This window comes from Sminthopsis crassicaudata, chromosome 6 (genome assembly GCF_048593235.1).
Source record: "Sminthopsis crassicaudata isolate SCR6 chromosome 6, ASM4859323v1, whole genome shotgun sequence".
In the NCBI taxonomy this organism is placed as follows: Eukaryota; Metazoa; Chordata; class Mammalia; order Dasyuromorphia; family Dasyuridae; genus Sminthopsis; species Sminthopsis crassicaudata.
In genome coordinates this window covers 153450201-153471324 of record NC_133622.1, presented here as the reverse complement: position 1 = coordinate 153471324, position 21124 = coordinate 153450201, and the positions used below count along the sequence as shown (strand labels likewise).

General features: G+C 35.1%; 1 protein-coding gene across 7 annotated transcripts in view; it reads right to left on the bottom strand.

Annotated features, from left to right (window-relative positions):
* The window catches only part of MAPK10 (mitogen-activated protein kinase 10), a 165362-nt gene extending 145226 nt beyond the window's left edge, over positions 1–20136 (bottom strand). For 6 of the 7 annotated variants that reach the window (XM_074276307.1, XM_074276308.1, XM_074276304.1 and 3 more), the window contains exon 1: positions 19730–20136. Coding sequence is in view for 3 of the 7 variants with exons in the window: in XM_074276302.1 (XP_074132403.1) it covers positions 19730–19732 (3 nt within the window). In the remaining 4 variants the exon portion in view is untranslated. The remainder of the gene's footprint in view (positions 1–19729) is intronic. The other variant, XM_074276312.1, reaches the window with a different exon arrangement.
* Positions 20137–21124: the final 988 nt, after the last annotated feature.

Below are 21124 nucleotides of genomic sequence, written 5' to 3'. Positions count from 1 at the left end.
TGCTCTAAATCACTATTGTTCAGGAAAAATACAAATTAAGACAACTCTGAGGTATCACTACACATCTCTAAAATTGGTTAAGATGACAACAAAAGATAATGATGAATGTTGGAGAGGATGTGGGAAAACTGGGACACTAATACATTGTTGATGGAATTGTGAACTGATCCAACTCTAGAGAGAAATTTAGAACTATGCCCAAAGGATTATCAAACTGTGCATACCCTTTAATCCACCAGTGTTTCTACTGGGGCCTGTATCCTCAAAAATAATCATACAAGAGGGGAAAAGACCCACATGTACAAAAATGTTTGTAGCTGCCCTTTTTGTAGTGGCAAGCAACTAGAAACTGAGTGGATGCTCATCAGTTGGAGAATGGCTGAATAAGCCATTCCATAACATGGAATATTATTGTTCTATAAGAAACAACCAGCAGAATGATTTCAGAAAGTCCTGGAGTGACTTACATGAACTGATGCTAAATGAAGTAAGTAAAACCAAGAGAACGTTGTACAGCAACAACAATATTATACAATAATTCTGATGGCCTGAAGGTGATTCAGGCCAGTTCCAATATGGAGAGAATCATTTGCACCCAGAGAAAGGACTGTGGGAACTGAGTGTGGATCACAACATAGTTTTTTTCACTTTTTTGTTGTTGTTTGCTTGCTTTTTGTTTTCTTTCTCATTTTTTTCCTTTTTGATCTGATTTATCTTGTACAGCATGATAACTGTAAGAATATGTATAGAAGAATTGCCCATGTTTAATTTATATTGGATTACTTGCCATCTAGAGGAGGGCAGTAGGAGGAAGAGAGAGAAAAAAATTTTGGAAGACAAGGTTTTGCAAGAGTGAATATTGAAAACTATCTATGCATATATTTTGAAAATAAAAAGTTTTTTTAAAAAGAGGTACAATGAAATTCCCAGATGATACATTTTATTATCCATTTCCTTTAAATATTTATATGGTGAATACCATTAATTTTTAAGTATTCATATGGTATTGTACTGTACCGTCTTATTATCTTATTAATAGCACTGTCCACAATCATCTGGTCAGATTCTTTCATTCTAGGTAGCTGAATATTAGAGTCAGCTGGGAACCAATGTGAAGGACAAGAGACATTCATCCAGAAGGACAAGCAGCTTGAACACAACACAGATTAACTTCTCTCATATCATTATATTCTTTGTCCAGATTTACATCATGACTCTGCTAACTTTTAAAATGGTTAGAGAAACGTCAGCTTAAAAAAAATACTTGCTGAAGAATGAATTTTAAATTTAAAGTATTTTGGCATCTCACTATATAAAATTTCCATTGCTCATCTGGCTACATGTCTGGTTCTTTAGGTACCAAAAGTGGGATACTTTGATGTCAGAGGTTGAATACAATTTATTAAATACCACTAATACCTGAAAGACTTGGTGGGGCCAGAAGCAATCCACTCTGGCTAAGAAACTATGTAATGTATTATTTTTATAAATAAACTTTCAGAAAAGTTATAGTCATAACTACTATGTTTGCTGAAATGTCATTTAGTTTGGGCTCATCATTATTCCCTTCTCCCTTTCCCCTGGTTGTGTGAATGTTTTGACAACTTTATTTGACCATTTTTCATTTATTGATCTATAAAATACAATATTGAAAATTAATTTTTAAAAAATTTTATTGGAATAAAAAAGCACAATGCAGTTTCCACGTTTATCTCTTTTTATCATGTCTATTTTTATTGTCACCTTGTCTGAAATCATGATTGTTACTCTTTTCTTAAGTTCTCTTGAACCATAATATTTTGAAACAGCTCCTCATTTTAGTTCTGGGCGAATGTTTATGTTTTAAGGATCTATCTTCTTTAAAAATATGTATTCTAAAAACTAAATAAATAAGAAATTTTTAAATAAAAAATATATTTTTGGATTCTGCTTTCTAAGCCATTCTGCTTTCCTTTTTTTTATTGAATTTGTCTCATTCATATTCATGATTCATAATTGTTACTTATGTATTTCTCTCCATCCTGTCCTGCTTTACTTGTATTTAAAGTTACTTTTTTCTTCTTTCTTTTCTTAGTGCTAGGTATTTCTTCTGATGAAAAATGAAGTGAGCAGATTCAAAACATTGTATACAATAATGACAATATTATATAAATGATCAACTGTGATTATCTTAGCTATTTTCAGCAAAACAATGATCCAAGACAATTTCAAAGAACTCGTGATGAAAAATGTTATTTGTTTCCAGAGAAAGAATTGATGGAGTTTGAATGCAAACCTAAGCATATTATTTTTCACTTTCTGTATTTTTCCCCTTAGGTTCTGTGTCTTCTTTCATAATATGACTAATATGGTAATATGTTTTGCATGATTGAACATGTATAACTTATGTCAAATTGCTTACTGTTTCAAGGAAGGGAAGATGTGGGAGGAAACCAGAAAATTTAAAATGCAATTTTCAAGTGAATGTTAAAAGTTGTCTTTACATGTAACTGGGGGGAAATAAAATATTATAATTTAAAATTCTAGCTGACTGAGTCATTGTTCATTCTCATACATTTTTAGAGTTTAATTGGAGTGTTTTATGACATCTGGATTCCTTTTAATCCTAACATATCTCCATCTTCCTACAGTCCCTTCTCTATATCTTGAAGTATCCTTTGAGAAATGTGGGTGGGAAGAACATTTCTGGTGCTTAGTACTCTCCAAATCATCCTGTGCTGGATGGACCAGCAACATCAGTTCAAATTTGAGCACAAAAAATATGTAGTGTCACTACCCAGGAAAGAAGGGAGTGAGAAATTTATAGAATATTCAGTGTTGTTAATGATCATACCCTAGTAATCTAAGACAAAAAAAGAGAAGAAAAGAAAGGGATGTAGTATAACTGATTCTGAACCAACCACATTTCCAGGGTCCATAGGTCTTTCTGTCCCCTCTTTCTTTTTCATGAGGGATGAAAACAGAATCACAGCTTCACCTTTCACAGAGTACATGTTGATCAAGTCCATTGTTTGTTGGAGAGGGTTTGCAAAAGGAATAATCCTGTCAAGAAGTCTTTTCATTAAAAAAAAAATTTATTTGTTGTAATTAACTAAAAGCTACCTACTCATCCTATCACTCAAATCACCCATCTCTACAACTCAATTAAAAATATCAGAAAAATAAAATCCTTACAAACATAGTCAATCAAAATAAAAATCTGCTTTGGCCATGTTCAAAATTTTTTTTGTTTCATGCTTCATTTTGAGCTCTTCACTTTCTATCAGGAGATGGATAACATATTTCCTTATTAGTCCTCTGAAATTCTTGTTGGTCATCACACAGATTAGTTTAGCAAGTAGTATTCCATCACATTTATAAACCATAACTTGTTCTTTTCACTAATTCATGGGTACCCCCTAAATTCAATTTTGCCACCTCAAAAAGAGCTATAAGTAATTTTGTACATCCTTACAGTGTGTGTTTTACTTATAATTGTTCTCTTCCTTAACTTACCCTCCTAATTCCCTCTTCTCCTTGCTCCCTCCTATTTCCCTGTTGAATGAGATATATTTCTGTACCCAACTGTATATATTTGTATTCTTCTGATCAATTTCAATGAGAATTGAAATTGTCTATTATAAAATTTCAGCTATTCTGCCCAATGTCCCCTCTTGTATAGATCTCTACTGGTATACTCTCAATATGTGAGATATTTTCTAACCTTTCTTTCTCTTACATCTCAGTATATTCCTTTCCCTCTCTTTTCATTCTTAAGATCATCAAGGAAAAACAAACCCAGGTCTTAGAAACTTCTTCTATGGATTCTGGTGATATTAGGGTTCAGAGAGGGTATATTATCACCTCCCTCTATTTGAAAATTAGCAATTCACTCTTATTTAGTTAGATAATTTATGTTTACCTTTTTTATATGGCTCTTTACCATTATACTTGAACTTCAAATTTTCTTCATAGCTATGAACTTTTCATTCAGAATACATAGAAGTTGTTTGTTTCATTAATAATCCATTTTTTTAGCCCTACAGCATCATACTCCATTTTTCTGAGTAAAGCTATTTTTCATTTGTAAGCTGAAATCTTTTGTCTTTTAGAATCATCATTCCATGATCCCTTAGTGGGATAATATGAATAAATATTGAATTTAATCTTGATTATGGCTTTTCTCTCCTTGGATTCTTTCTCTCACTGTTTGCAGTGTTTTTCTTTGACCTAGATGCTGTAGATATTGTCTGTGATGGTTCTAAAAATTTTCATTTTGGGATTTTTTTCTGGAGGTAATTGGAGGATTCTTTCTGTTTCTACTTTGCCATCTGGCTCTTTGAATATTTCTAGAAATATAATGTCTAGGCTCTTTTTTTGTTTGGTCATGGTGCTCAGGTAGTTCAATGATTCTTAATTTTTTTTCTCTTCAACCTGTTTTATATGTCAGTTGCTTTTTCTTTGAAACACGTTTTCTTTTACTTTTTTTTGGAAAAAAAGCCTATTGACTTAAACACTTCTTGTCTCATGAAATTATTGGCTTCTACTTGGTCCATTTGAATTTTCAGGGTCTCTGATGCTTGGACAAGTATTTGTAACTTATCACAAGCTCTTACTTCCCTTTCCAATTCTTTTTTCTGTAACCCTCATTTCTTTTCATTTTTTAGAGTATTGATAATTGTGTTCCAGGACCTTAAGGAAATTCTGGAAAGTGCTCCCAAAGTGATTTAATCCAGGCTAATCTCATTTGAGCTCTGCAAATTTTTGACATGCTTGTTTCTGTGCAAGGATAGAATACTGCCAGACTTTCCTATATGCCAGCTGGAAAAATCTGTTGATTCAGAATTATAGAATGATAGGCTCCTATTTGGTCTGAGTTTCCATCTTAGTTATTCCTCTGCTGGCTGGGTTAGATACTGGAAGTAAGACCTTGTTTTGAATTTGGTAACTGAGCTAAATTGCTGCTGCTTCTGACTTCTAAACTTCTTCCTTTTTTAGTCCTTAAGCTAGGGCCTTCTTACCAAAAAATGAAAAGCACTTAACCACTGTGGACAATTCCTCTTCTCACTCTGCTCTGTGAGCCAGTGTAGTATGTGACAAAGTTGGCGTCTGTCCTCATAGCAGTGACCTGATATCAATCTTGGAGTGACCTAGTCCAGTTCTTGGGCCTTCTCTTACCTGGTCACAGGAGTGCTTATCATGCTACTCACAGGACCCCATTTCCACAGTCCTCATATCTCCATATGCTGAGATAGGCTGGACAAAGGGACTCACTATTACTTTTTCTGTATTTTTCCTTTAGGATTCAGTCTGGTGCTATTTACAGATCTGTTAGAAGGGGTTTGTGAACTCATTGTGGCTTACCACATCTCTTCTTATTTGGAACTAAGGCCATTTTGGCTCAACCTGTGGAAAGGCCTTCATGGAACCAACAGTCCAGGCCTGACTACCAAACTAAAGAATTCCAACACTAGTAAAAGTTAGATCATTGTTCTTAAGAGCTTCTACAAATATCAGGAGTATATTTTTGCAATTATAGAAAAATTAGATGCACCACTGATTATTCCAGTTATTTTGTCATTTCAAGTCATATCCAACCCTTCATGACCTCATTTGGAGCTTTTTTGGAAAAAATACTGTAGCAGTGTGCCATTTCCTTCTAAAGCTCATTTCACAGATGAGGAACCTGATTATATAGATGTACCACTGATTGCATTTGTATAAATAGAATGAATCTCTCCATCTCTCTTATCCCATTTAATTCTATATTTGTATGTATGTTTGCTCTCTCTGAGATACCAACCTTTCTCTCTAATTTATTTGTTTCTTAAATCAACTGATGCTGAGTGAAATGAGCAGAACCAGAAGATCACTGTACACTTCAACAACAATACTGTATGAGGATGTATTCTGATGGAAGTGGAAATCTTCAACATAAAGAAGATCCAACTCACTTCCAGTTGATCAATGATGGACAGAGGTAGCTACACCCAGAGAAGAAACACTGGGAAGTGAATGTAAATTGTTAGCACTAATATCTGTCTGCCCAGGTTGCATGTACCTTCGGATTCTAATGTTTATTGTGCAACAAGAAAATGATATTCACACACATGTATTGTACCTAGACTATATTGTAACACATGTAAAATGTATGGGATTGCCTGTCATCGGGGGGAGGGAATAGAGGGAGGGGGGGTAATTTGGAAAAATGAATACAAAAATAAAAATAAATAAAATAATTTTTTTGTCTCTATCACTTGATCTCTTTTCTTTCCCTCAATTTCTTTTTTTATTCTTTTTTTTCTTGCTTACTATAAGGCCCAGTTAGTGAGTTTCATTAAGTGACTTCACCAAGGTCACAAACATAAGTTCAAATACAGGATTTGAACCATGTACTTTAACTCCAAATCCAGAGCTCTTTCTACTATGATGACCTGTGATTACATCAGTATTGATACTCCTTGAATAGAAGAATATCACTGAATATGACTTTGTAAAAGGTCATTGAGAGCTACCATGACTTGAAAATTCATCATTGAGTAGCCATCCTAATACTTAGTTTTATGCTGATCCTATATCAAGCATACTTGCTTCATGCTCAAAGTTTTTCCATCTTGGTAGAGTCTGACAGTGGTTATAATTCATTAGTAAAGTTTTGGGAAACCCAAAGTCATCTGTACAACACCAACAACTCTAACAAGTTAAACTGCTTTTAACTTATAGGACCATGAATTACTGAAATGTACCATTTAAAGAGGCATATTCAACAGTATATGCCATATTGACGTGTTTTCTAATTTTTTCCTCTGCACATTATTTGTCTCCCTACCTACCTATTCTAGAAATCTCTCAAAGCCAGAACTACTTCTATATTCTCACACTGCATCTATAGTATAGAGCCATGCTCATGCAGAATTTCTAAAGCCAAAGCATGTATCATTGTCCTGAAAACACTAATTTTTTCCCCACATAAATACAAGCAGAATTATCATGGATATGGCCAAACTTTGTCATTTTGGGTTTATTATCTATAAGATAATTTATAATTTACAAAATAATTATCTATAAGATAATTTAGAGTTTTTCATTCAACCCCTTCAATCTACTTGTGAGGAAATTCAGGCCCAGAGAGATCAAAAGACTTGGCCAGTATAGTGCAAACTAGTCTGTGGCTGATATAGGCTTTGAACATAGGTCCTGTTCCTCCAAGTCCAAAAGTTTTTCTACTGTACATATGAAGTATTACTGCATTTACTGTTCCGGCCTATTTCATAATGATAGCATTTTTACTGCTTCATCTTTTCAAGAGTCATTTTTGGAGCAGCTAGGAAATGCAGGGGATGGAGCACTGGCCTAGAGTTAGGAGGACCTGAGTTCAACTCAAGACTCAAATATTAGCCCTGTAACTCTGGGTAAGTTAACTTAAGGCCCAATTGTCTAAAGAAGTAAGAAAAAAAGTCAGTTTGACTAAATAGCACTTCCTATTTAGATTTTTTAAAGTATGTTTGTGTGTATACCGACATTTTTAAGAAATAAAAAATACAATAAGATTTTGATTATTCAAATAAGGAAAAAACTTTGGACAGATAATTTTTTGGATGTTTAGTTTTATTAAACAAAGAGGTTTAAAATATCCAAAGAATGAATTTAAAAATGTGATGTGGCTTGTCTTCATTAATTGCTAATTTATAAATAGGATCAAAAGGACATTAAAAAGAAACAATAGCACTACCAGGAATACTTTTCAGGTCTAACAGGACCTCATTATTACTTTACCACCAGAAAGTATCTCTCTGAAACCAAATTTACAGCACTATTTACATCACCATGTAAACATTTTGTCATTTGATTATCTATGTTCATTTTAATGCATTAGCATAACATACAATATAAAGCATGAAAGAATAACTCCTCAGAAAAGCAGACTAAACATTTAACTATATAATAATTGCACACATAACTATATAATAATACACACATATTGCATACCCTTTACAACCCACTTTTTCTGTTCAGTGCTACAACTCACCACTGCTTTTATTGTTACTTATATATGGGAAATGATCTTAAATTACCAGCTTCATGCATGGTATCATAATGAGATCTGAGACAGTCCTGCTGATGTAAGTTTCTAACTCTAGCCCTAAACACAAAGATAAAAAGATACATATGCTTAGTTTCATCACCTAAAAAGGAATTTTATTCCAAATAGAAAAAAAGTAAAGAAATTAAGAGTCCAAATGTCAATAACAGCAAGTACTTTCCAAATCAACATATGTTTTGCTTTGAAATGTCTTTAAACTGAAGGAAAAGCTAAGAATTATTTAGTGTCAGATTTAAGATCACACAAAATTGTATGGTAATAGCTGATATCTGGGTGGCTCTTTTACATTTGGAAGGTGCTTCAGATATATTATTTGATTTGATAGTAGGAATAGTAGGAATTTTTGGTCAGGAAATAAATATCAGATATTTAATGAGTGATCTTTAAGTAATCTAAAAACAAGTGTGTGTATATATGTTTATATATGTATATACATATACATATATGTATATATGTATATACATATATATACACAAAGAGACCATTTCCAAAAGTCATTTAACGCAGAAAAAAAGTTATTTGTATTGATTTGCACTCCCACTCCCACTCATGTCAATGCCCTCTCTGTCTAATCAGTAGTAACCAAGATAATTTTCTTTCTCTGGGTCTCAGAGAAAATCACTTCAAGTTCCCTACAAAAACTCTAATGAAAACAAAACAAATAAAAGAAATTAGAAAATAGAGACTGTGTATAATTTAAATTAATCTTTGCTACATTTGTGTTTTTTTTCTCATTTCCTCATCATTTCAAAGGAAACAAAATGGAAAAATCATGAGGTCCTTTATCAGAGAACATGTGTTCACAACCTACCTCTGATTTTACTACCTCTGTAATCTTGAATGATTAACTTCCCTGGGACTCAGTTTCCCCATATGTAAAATGGAGACTAGATAGCCTCTGAGATTGCTTCTTATTCTAAGTGTAGGATACAATTTCTAGTGTCCGAGAAAAGTCACACTTGTGCTGGTCACATGTTGATATATAAATAAAAAAGAAAACTATATTTGTTGAGAAGCTGAAAAGGCACTACATTTATACGTTTCTACTATTTAATTTTCACCTTTGTGGCAATAACCTCACATACTCTCTTTTATCCAGTTAGAATCACTTTCTTAAGCCTAGACAATTAACCAAACAATAAATCAAGCCCCAATTTGTAGCATTTGCCAATTTATGAGATGTAAATAATCACAACTAAAAATTTAACAATCAATTCTTTAGAACTGGTAACAATTGACTCTACCCTGCTTCAGAGGAAATCTTAAGTTCTGCCTACACTATGAAGCCCTCAGACACTAACCCAGTCAGTATCTGTATCTGCTTCCTCAGAAGAGTGTTATTGTAGCAGTCATTTGGGCACTTAATAGTACATTGTATATTATATTATAATTATTGTATTACATTGATATTTAAATGTATAATTAAACTATAAGTTCTTTAAATCATGCTATTTTTCTTCTCCATACTCTTCTAGCATAGTGTTATTCACAAAGAAGACAGAAAATTATTTTTTAAATATGCATATAATAATCTATACCAAAGGGCTTGACTTTTCAAGGAGAGCGTAAGGGAAAGAGGAAGGGAATTTAGAATTCAAAAAAAATTTTGTTTAATGTTGATTAATTTTACATGTAACAGAAAAAATAGAATAAAAACATTCTTTAACAAATACATATATGCATATAAATACAAATGTCTATCTACATAATATAGAGGCACATATAAATACACATATGTATACACATTCAAATACACAAATGCATATACATATAAATCTTAAAAGAAAGAGGAAATTTAGTACTTTAAAGAAATCTCAACTTCAAAGTATATGACATTATTTTGAAACACATATAAATACTGGGCAGATCATGTGAATAAAAAAATGAAAAGCATAAAAAGAAAAAAAAATAGTTCCAATTGGTAATAACAACAAAACAAAGATTACTTTAAATTATTTTCCAGTTATTCACAGTATCAGGCCTGAAATATAAACTGGCGAAAGGATGTTGAATTGGGGATTATAGCACCTGAGTTTCAATTCTAGCTATTCCACTTATTATGTACATAACTTTCCGGACTTATGATGTATGTAACCTTTGCTGTAAATAAAAGGGTTAGATTCAATGACTTCCTAGCTCCTGTCTTGCTCTAGATATATGATTCTCTAGAACAGATCTGATCAATAACCTCCAGTGGTCCACAAATACCAAGGATTAATGTAACATACTCTATTTGGCATTTAAAGTTCTTCAAAACTTGCATCCTTCCTACTCTCTGAGTGTTCTTAACACTTCGTTCCAAACACTGACCTCCTTTATTGGGCTTCACACATTATCTACAATCTTCCCTTTCTTTTGCACTGGTTTAGCTAATCCTAACCAGAGAAGAAGAGCCCTATCTTTGGAGTACTTTCATCTCTTCTTAGTTTCTCTGATTTTCTTCAAGAATCATCTCAAATCCCAGTTTCTACAGGAAATCTTTTCCAAGTTTTATAGCTATGTCAGTATCTTCCGCACCAAGATTACCATCCAAGGAACCATATATCTTGTATGTACCTAAATATTCACAAATTGTCTCTTTCATTAGAATGTAAGCTACTATAGGGTAAAGATTGGTTTTTGTTTCTTTGGGTGTTTTGTGATTTTTGTTTGTTTGTTTTTTACCATTTCTTATGAAACAGGAAACTGGCCAAGCCCATCTGTTATGATCATTTGCAGGAAGCTCATCTGAAGCAACTATTTCCTATTTGCTAACCACAAGAGGAAACAAGGAAAATAGAGAAGAAACAGAGTGGCTGCTGAGAAAGAAGTGGGTGTGCATTCAAAAGGCACTAATCAACTAAGGCTTTCTCTCCCTCTTTTCCTGCTGTGTTGCATAAGCCTCTGGATGGGAAGAATTCTCTAGTTATCTATCCCCACCTGGCTAACCATGTGGCTTAGGAACATGGGCTTCTGGGTTGTTGTTTTTATTTCCTCTGCATTTATTATTTCATTCTCTTAAATGAAAGAATATCAGCCAACCCCTAACCCTCTGAGCTTAAAAAGGCTGTGAGAGTAAATCATCAGACCTGGAAGCTGAAAGCCACATGAGCTCTTATGACAAATGAACCTTATAAGATTCAAAGTCCCAAATAACTTGCTTGACCCAGCATAGCAGTGTATTAAAGATAAAAAGAGGGAGGAACAACAACACATCTATCGGCTTTGCTGCATTGAGAGGTGACCTTGATGGGGCAAATGTTTATAGATGCAACTTTTAAGTTTAACTCCATTCTCCCCAGGGATCAAAGTAGTAGTAAATAATAGTATGCTATCAGGCACTAGGGAAAATGTTTGTAATGTTTTTTCTTGCTCTCTTTTCAGCAAATATCCCCCTTTAAAAGTTGACTGATGTTATTTAGTTAAAATACACAGAAGTGCTAAGCACTGGTGAATAATATTAGAGAGAACTCTTTAGAATGAAGGCCTGAGCCAATAGCACTGGAAAGATATGTGTGATATAGATAGCCTCACTCTGGGAATCCAACTTGATAGTGTGTATTTTTTTTTTCAAAGGAGTTAAGCTCAATTGTACACAGCAAGATTATATGATGATCAACTATGATAGACTTAGCTCTTCTCAACAATGCAGTGCTTGAAATCAGTTCCAATAGATGTGGGACATAAAATGCCATCCACATCCAAAGAGAGAACTATGAAGACTTAATGCAGATCATAGCACAATATTTTCACCATTTTTATTTGTTGTTTTCTTTCTCATGATTTTTCTCTTTTCTTCTGATTTTTCTTTCACAACATATGGAAATGTGTTTAAAATGATTATACATATATAACCTATATTAGATTGCTTACTGTTTTAGGCAGGAGAGCAGTAAGGGAAAGAAGGAGAAAAAAATCAGAAACTCAAAATTTGACAAAAATGAATGCTGAAGGGCAGCTAGGTGGCACAGTGGATAAAGTGCCAGCCCTGAAGTCAGGAGGATCTGAGTTCAAATATGATCTCAGACTCTTAATACTTCCTAGCTGTGTGACCCTGGGCAAATCACTTAACCCCAATTGCCTCAGCAAATAATAATAATAAAATGATGCTGAAAACTATTTCATATGAAATTAGAAAAATAAAATACGATTGAAATTTTAAAAAAAGAAAGAAAGAAAAAAGTTAAGCTCAGCGTCTCAGAATTATGTCATAAAATGAGCACTTACTGTTTATTGACTGACTGACAGATTGACTACTCTGTGAGTTAGGCTGGGCATATTTCTAGAGCTAGAACACTGAGCTTTTTTCAATGAAGAAACGTCCCACAAAAGAATTGCAAAGCTATACTTTCCTACAAGGACACTGGAAAGTAGCTTGCTCACCCTAATCAAATGGTTTAACCTTGACTGTACACAATGCAGCTTTAAAAGCAATTAAACCATGAATGACTATAGAGGGTTTATAGTCTTTCTCCAGTTCAAAACATCCATTTTCAGCCCTGAGAGAAAGGTAGAAGCATTATTTCTAAAAGGGCTATCTCAAAGATACCATGAAACAAGAAACTGAGAACAGTTCATGACAACATATACAGTTCATGGTAATATCCATGTTCATTAGTTATGCTATAAAAATCTTCACAGAAATATGAAAATTCTTTATGTCCAAGGTTTGCTTTTAAAACCTGTGTGGAATAGAGAGATAAGGTGAAGAACTTACAGGAATGTGTGAATTCTTTTTCTTTATTTTATTTTCATTATTTCTGTGTTTCTCCTATGATCTGTATAATATGTGCAGGCCCATATTGATTTGAGCGTTGGCCAGCTATAAACATATTTACTTAATCGGAGCTGATGACATTTATCAGCATTTGACATTTATCGATATTTAGTCTATTAGCTTGACTACTGTCTGCTTGATTATCTAAAGCCTAAAACCCTGATTTTCTGTTTCCTAGAAATCAGGTGATTTCAGGAAACAGAAACCTTCCATTCCAAACTCTCCAGATAGCAATAACCAATTAGTTGCCTCCCCCACCCTTCTCAATGCTCTCTTACTTGTGATGTAATCTCTTGTATAAAAGCTGTGTATCTTGGCTACTTCTTTAACCCTCCTACCATGAGCTTTCTCTTTTCCTTATCTTGTGGTGGAGCTGCTTATCCTCCTGAGGATTAATAAACAACCTTTCTACTTTCTACTTTGAGTGATCTCTGAGTAGTCATTTTGGGTAAGGGTCTTCTACATCCTACACAAAACTTCAATTTGCTTTTTCAGTGCAAAAGAGAGAACTAGATTATGAATCAGAAGACTTGGATTAAAGCCTTATGTCATGTCTGCCATCACTTATTTGACCTTCATTTCATCAAAATAAGGGGCACTGGAACACCATCTTGCCACAGTTCTAACAGATGATCTCACCATATAAGGCATAGTTTAACAGTTTTTCTCAAAGCCTACTCTAGGGTCTCATCATGCTAATGATTCTAACACTGGTTTTTGGAAGACTGAGCCAATGAAAGACAACTCTGACAGACCCTAAGAAATCAGACAAGTCAAATCTTAAGAGAATTTGCAGAGGGCTTGAAATCTGCATCAGTGGAAGTGTCTACCTAAAATGGATATAATCACCAGGAGCCAAAATGGTAGAGTAAAGTTGGGAAGTCGGTCAAGGTCTCCCAGTTTCCCTCAAAAACCACAGGAAACCAAGCCTCTGAACAGTCTTGACCTCTTTCCAGGTCAAGATAGACTGAAGAAAGAAGAAAAGTCAGTCTCACTGGGGTAAAAAAGGTAGTCAGCCCAGATCAGATAGACTCCAGGAAAACTGGTGAAAGGATCTTAGTCACGACAAATCAGCAACTAAGATCCTCAGTCCTGGTTCAGTAAAGGAGCAAAAGCAAACTCTGGGAAACCAGGCTGTTTCCTGAAACGAGCAGGCAAAGCTACCCCCTGCAAATACAAGGACTCCCTGTGCTCAAAGCCAAGGCTCAGAGTTGCACAGGAAGCTTGGGACAGCGCCACTTTTATTTACGTCAGGAGCAAAATTCAATCATAAAAGTTTAAAAAAAAAAAAGAGGAAAAACCAAAAGGAAAGAAAATAAATATAATTCCAAAGAGTTCTTAAAGGAGGGAAAGGGACCCACATGTGCAAAACTGTTTGTGGACAGCCCTTTTGTGGTGGCGGCAAGAAACTGGAAACTGAATGGATGTCCATCAGTTGGAGAATGGTTGACTAAATTATGGTATATGAATGTTATAGAATATTATTGTTCTGTAAGAAATGACCAACAGGATGATTTCAGTCTGGAGAGACTAATACTAAGAGAAATGAGCAGAACCAGGAGATCAATATACACGGCAACAACAAGACTATATGATGATCAATTCTGATGGATGTGGCTCTCTTCAACAATAAGATAATTCAAACCAGTCCCAATTGTTCAGTGATGAAGAGAGCCATCTACACCCAGAGAGAAGATGTGGGAACTGAGTGGAGACCACAACATAGTATTTTTACTTATTGTTTGTTTGCATTTTGTTTTCTTTTTTGATCAGATTTTTCTTATGCAGTATGATAATTGTGGAAATATGTATAGAAGAATTGATAATGTTTAACAAATATTGGATTGCTTGCCATCTAGGAGAGGGGCTGGAGGGAAGAGAGGGTAAAAAAAATTTTGTAATGCAAGATTTTGCAAGGGTGAATGTTGAAAACAATCTATGCATATGTTTTTTTAAAAAAAAAAGCTTTAATAAAATAAAAAAGGAAAAGGAAAATTGCTCCCTTATTGAAGAACAAATATCTTATGATTTGATCAAAATTAATATATTCATCCAGAGCTTTGGAATTTCCTTATACAAATATAGGCACATATATGTATATGTTATATACATATGGGTACATGTAGCTGCATCTCCTACCACAAGGCTAGGGTAGCTTTCTTTGATTGTCAGAGATGGGCATGCTTTTTTCCTACCACTATAAACAGGATTAAGTGACTTGCCTAGAGTCCCACAGTCAGTAAATGTTTAAGGCCAGATTTGAACTCAGAAAACTATCTCCACTTCAAAGACAATACTCTATTCACTGTACCATCCAGCTGCCCTTAGCAGATAGCTGCTAGGTTGGCCTAGATATCCCCAAATTTCCTTAAGAGTACTAGAGAACCCGGGGAGGGAGGAAGGAGAGTGAAATTAACCCTTCTTGGCCTTATAGTAGTGAGAACCAAAGTAGTCAATGTCACATATGTATGTAGAATATAGGTTAGACATGTTCTATGAATGTAGATCAGGACCTTCCCTAAAAATTTGTTTTACAGTGTTACCTAGGGCAGTGAGAAATTAAATTGCTTGCTCAGAGTCACATACCCAGTATGGATTGAACGTAGGTCTTTCTAACTCCCCCAGCTCTTTATCCATGACATCACATTGCTTATTATGAATATGTGAATATAGGACAAACACAGATTTGCAAATATCTCAAAATTTGGTGGCCCCAGTAATTAATGCTATTTTTTTTTTAAATCAACATGTAACATAATAACTTGTCATCTGTATCAGCTTTAGTGACTCACTATAGACCTCTATAATGCCATAAAATAATATTCTAAAGATGCAATAGTAGCATAATTTGTTACTAATAAGCATCTCTTCTTTACCCATCTTCTCCAAAACTGGAATTGATCCTTTGCAAAAAAAAAAAAAAAAATTCCCCATCAATCCCAAGTCCCATGTATAGTCCCTCTGGGACTAGTCTCCCAACCTGCATGTACACTAAAAGACTGAATTTCCAAAGGAGGCTATAGTCTTAAGTTCCATGAGTAATCCTGTGGGATTACTGTTCTCCTGATACTATAAGAGTTTCCACTGATGTGCTTTCAACCTTACAAATCAAAATCCCCAGGACTAGTTTTCTCTTGGGTATAAACATAGCCAGCAATCTTCTCTGATTCCAAAGGTCACCATCCTTGAAGCTACTTCCACCTCTCTGTATATTCATCTGTCTAGCATAAATGTCCTTGAACATACTGAATTGTGGTTGCCTCTATATCACTTTGCTTCAGAGTTGCATGGCCAATGGATGGGGAAGAGAAACAAATACCCTCAGCTGAAAAGCAATACTAGTACCTGCCTCAGAACTAATGAACTCTCTAGAGCATATCTATTTAAAGTTCTTGAAAGGGGCATTCAATTTTAACTTTATACAATAGCTGCTTTTAAATTCTATCAGGGAAAGGGGTTCACACTTCATAAAGTGATTCACTCTTCATGATGTGGTCATAACTGATTTAATACCCTGTAGTCAGTCAACAGGCATTTACTAAACACTTATTATACCCGAGGTACTGTGCTAAGCACTGAGGACACAAACAAAGGCAAAAACAGTTCCTGCCCTCAAAGAGTTCTCATTCTAATGGAGAGAAACAACATGCACAAAACTGTGTACATGCTAGATAAATCAAAGTTAAATTGGAAATAATTTCAGAAGAAGGGCTATAATTAAATTTTGTGACTATATCAACTGAGTTGAGAAGGATGATGCAAATCACATTCCCCCTTTCACACAGATGGAACAACAGTAAGTATTTAAAACAATGTTGTACATGTTTGTGTATTTCTGTGTTTCCAAAAAGGGGTAATGAAGGAGACTGCAGCAAATGCATTTTTTTTCCATTTAAAAGTAGAAGAAACTACTTTCTTCTTTCTTGTGCAAATAAATATTTCCATTTCCACCAAAAGTATAAGAAATTATTAAAGAGAGAATTGTGATACTGGATAGAGAGACTAATTTTGGTTTTTGGGTTTTTTTTTTAATTTTATTTAGTAACCTCTATCCCTTAATTTTTCCTTAATGTGGCAAAAATAAAAAATAAAAAACTTAAAAAGAGAGAAAAGACATCATTACATTTTCACCTTTTTGTCATTCCATTGAAACTCCTTCAGTTGAAAAGGTGCTCCAAAGACAGAACAGCAATAGAAAGGGAAGATGGATATGATCCCATTTAGCCAAGAAATATCAGAAGTTGTCTTTCATTATTCATTATCAAAGTAAGCTTTTGGATTCTCTTATAAAGCAAAAAAGTAATCTGCACTGAGTTTATAGCAAAGATAATATATGCCTTTAAACTTTAGATAAAATTTTAAATTAGCAGAGACAGCTAAATTGTTCTTGCTTCTTATGTTCCAAAAGGATATGCTGACATAAGGACTGTGATGGCGCTTACTTGCATTTAAAATATTTGCATGTAGGACACTACAGTATCCTTGATCAACTAACAATTTCTTTTAACCCTGAAAATCACTGAGCATATTACAAAACCATTAATTAATAATAGCTTCAGACATGACAGACAAGGACAGAGAAAATATGCTCAACTCTCTGCTCACAAACATCTCCTTCCAGCCAACACACATGTATACCTCTTGCTAAGAGAAACATTATGTCAAGTCCAAACACCTAGTGAGAGGAAGATGAATTTTCCATTATAGATATTTCCTTGCTCTTCAGCAGGATTTTTTTCTCCTGGAATAGACTAAAAATGTTTCAAGAAAACTGGCCAATTAAAGATGTTCTACAATAAGAAGATGAAGGGATGAAATACTAAGATAACATGACAGCTTTTCAGCACCTTTCCTAAGTCACATACCAACCACCTCTGTCATCTGCTTTTCAATTCCCATTATGGAACAGGAAAAAAAAAAAAAAGCTCAGTTGCTCAATGTGATAAAATGAGTCAGTGTTTATGCCAGTTATATAAAAATAATTAAACTGAACAGGATGAGAACTAAATACAGCCAAATTGCTGCACATGACCCCCCCAAATCCCTGAAAACCCAAAGGTGGAACCAAAAGCAGGTGTACACATTTATCTTTCCTTCTCCCTCTAAAGGAGGGCCTCAATGTTTGTATGTGTCATGGAACCCTCTGGCATTCTGGTGAAACCTTGGGACCCTTTCTCAGAATAATGCTTTTGAAAGCATAAAACAATATACATGCAATTACAGAGAAATCAATTATACTTAAATATAGTTATCTATATAGTTTCTATACAAGTTCACAGACCCCAGTTTCAGAATTCCTGCTTTAACGCAATAAATTTCCCTGAGTCAGAATGATAACAACTTAAACCATTCCAGGAAATATGAGACAGGTCCATCAGTTCTTATTGTATTAAGTTTGGTGATCAGTCCTCTACCATAACCAGCATAGTTGGCTGAAAGTGGAAAGGATAAATGAGACCATGAACTGACAATGTCTATTTAGTGTATTTTCTTTGAAACATTCCCCTTGGCCCATCTGGTTGAAATCTGACCTCTAAAACTACCTTCCTTTGCCTGCTTGCAATGTTTTTCTCAAAGTTAGAATCAACAAACAGGAGGAAGGAAAGGATGCATTAAAGAAACAGTGAGAAGTCCTTGTAAATAGTGTGTCTCTCTAGCAAGATTCCAAGGACCTAGGAAGACATCTGTCAAAGAGAAAAGGAAAAAAATCCCAATCCTCATTATTTTTATATGAAAGGAAAATAAACTTTGAAAATTTTATAGTTTCCATAGCATTTATGGGCCAAAGGTTTTCCAAGCTGTGTAGACATAGACATAGATATACACAGATATGTTGTATGTGCGTATATGTATGTATTATATGTATGTGTGTTTGTACCTACATATGTAAATACATATATATTGCAGCAGTCACAAATAACTATTGGATCTTGACAAATATACTGCAGTCCACAACACCACTAAGTTTACATCTGGGTGGGTAGCAAGGTTGTTTTGTTTTTCTGATCAGGTCTGAGCTTTCTAAGGGTCATACTGTTCTTGCACATAACTAAAGAAACCTTGTAATGAAAAATGCATCTTGTACTGAAGAATCATTCACTTCAATGAATCTCTTACCTGTGCACCTAAAATTGTAATCATTCTGATTATCTCCTAATGGAGTCTCTTATCTCTCTTCTTTCTCCTGCCCAAATCTGTCCCAGAATCGTTATACAAGGACAATACTAGTACTTTCCTTAAGCAAGTAGGAAACAGACAGAGATTGGAAAGAAAGCAATGGAGAGCTAAAGGCAGATGATAGATAGATATAGAATTATTAAACATATGTTTGTGCATGCCTATATATGGTTAATATTTAATCTTATGTTTGTGCATGTCCATATAGGGTTAACATTTATCTTCTTATTATAAAGATACAGTATATGCAATGCATATATGGAAGGATTAAATTATCCAATAAATATATAGTAAACATTGTTTAAAGCTATTGTTTCATTCCCTAAAAATATGCATCAATTTCAGAGAAAAGGCTGAGAATCAGCCTCCCTCTTCCATGCACCAGCTATTTCAGCACTATCATTCCTTCCTTTCCTGTCACAGAAAGAAGGCCTTCCGCTTCTCCTGCCATAGCCCTCTCTCCTTACCTCAAATAGAAATGCTTAAACACACCCAAGTCTAGGAAAAGATGCTCCTCTCATAGATTGTCCCAACTCTCTGTCTTCTTACATCCCTAACATTTTACTTCATTATTCCAGTTTTCCCCATCCCAGCTTCTTCCTCAACCCAGCTCCCTACCCATAGCAATCAGCAATTATCATTGCATCCTGCAGAGACACAAACATTCACAATCCACACAACAACCACAGGACTCCAAAGGAGCAGTCACCTACCATGCCGTGCCTGAGAATTAGGATCCTGGTCCAGCACTGTTTGCACCATCAAGTGAATCTCTACTTGCTTTTCATAACCATATTCCAAATTGGAATGAGGAAGGGCTTCTTTGGGGGTTGGGGAATTGTTTAGAATTAATGATAAAAAGGTGATTTCCAGAAAACACAATAATAAAATTCTTCAGGCCCCAGAAATTGAAAATCAAGACTTAAAGGAATTTGCAAAAGAAAAATAAGCATGTAGCAAGTATCACCCTTAAAATCAAAATAAAGGGAGGGGGGAGGGAGAAAAAAAAAAAGAAGAGTGCTTGCTGAATCACCCTCTTTCACTGCCTGGAAACCATTGTGCAGCGTGATGCTGCCTGTACCATTGTGGAACCTACCAGAGGCAAGGGACAGAAGGCTTGGGGAATGGGGTTGCTATAGCAACTGAAAGGAGCACATGTGACGTCAAAGCTCATAGAGGTCTCAGGAGGGATTGGGGGGGGGGTGAAAGGAGGGGGAAGAGAGAGAGAGAGAGCCAGAGAAAGAAAAAAATCTGATCTATGGCTACAGCTACTGTATTTTTTAGTGGACATTATGGACCAAAGCCAGGATAAAATGCAAAGACAAAATTCCTGTGGCAAAAAATAATACCAGCAATTCTGAAAGGAGATTTTCTGGTCTGCACAATTTGATCAAATGTCTCTCTCTCTCTCTCTCTCTCTCTCCTCTCTCGTCTCTCTCTCTCTCTCTCTCTCTCTCTCTCTCTCTCTCTCTCTCTCTCTCTCTCTCTCCCCCCTTCTGATTTGTATTGCCTTTTCCCTCTTAAAGGCAATCAGGGATAAACAGAGAAGGACCAATGCACCATTTAAAAACCATATTCCATCTTTGTTCCTCCACACATTCAGCTGATCACAAAGAAGAGGAAGGGAGGCATTCTCTGTCGTGAAAGGTGCCGACGACAAGCAAAGGTTTATAACCACCACAGCACAGGTGCCATTTTTCAAAGCCACAGCTTGGAACAAGGATGTAATTGGTTTTTTAACCTTTGTTTCTTATCACTCATGCAAAAATATATTGTCCTTTCCCCCTGTTTTCAAACTCTTGAGATTAGTGCATGGACAAAAATTTAAGACTTTTGAGCTACTGGATATTGATTTCATTTTTGGAGACTCCTCTGAGATATAAACAATAAAAAGTGTTCACCTTGCCAGTGTTCTACTGGCTGTCCTGGGCTTTAGGTCCTGGGTATGAAGGTGGACTGATTGCAGCAGTCCCACAGACTGACTCTCTCTCTCTCTCTCTCTCTCTCTCTCTCTCTCTCTCTCTCTCTCTCTCTCTCTCTCTCTCTCTCTCTCTCTCTCTCTCTGGAGAGGAGGGTGGGGTAGGGAATAGGGGGGGAGGAGGTGGACA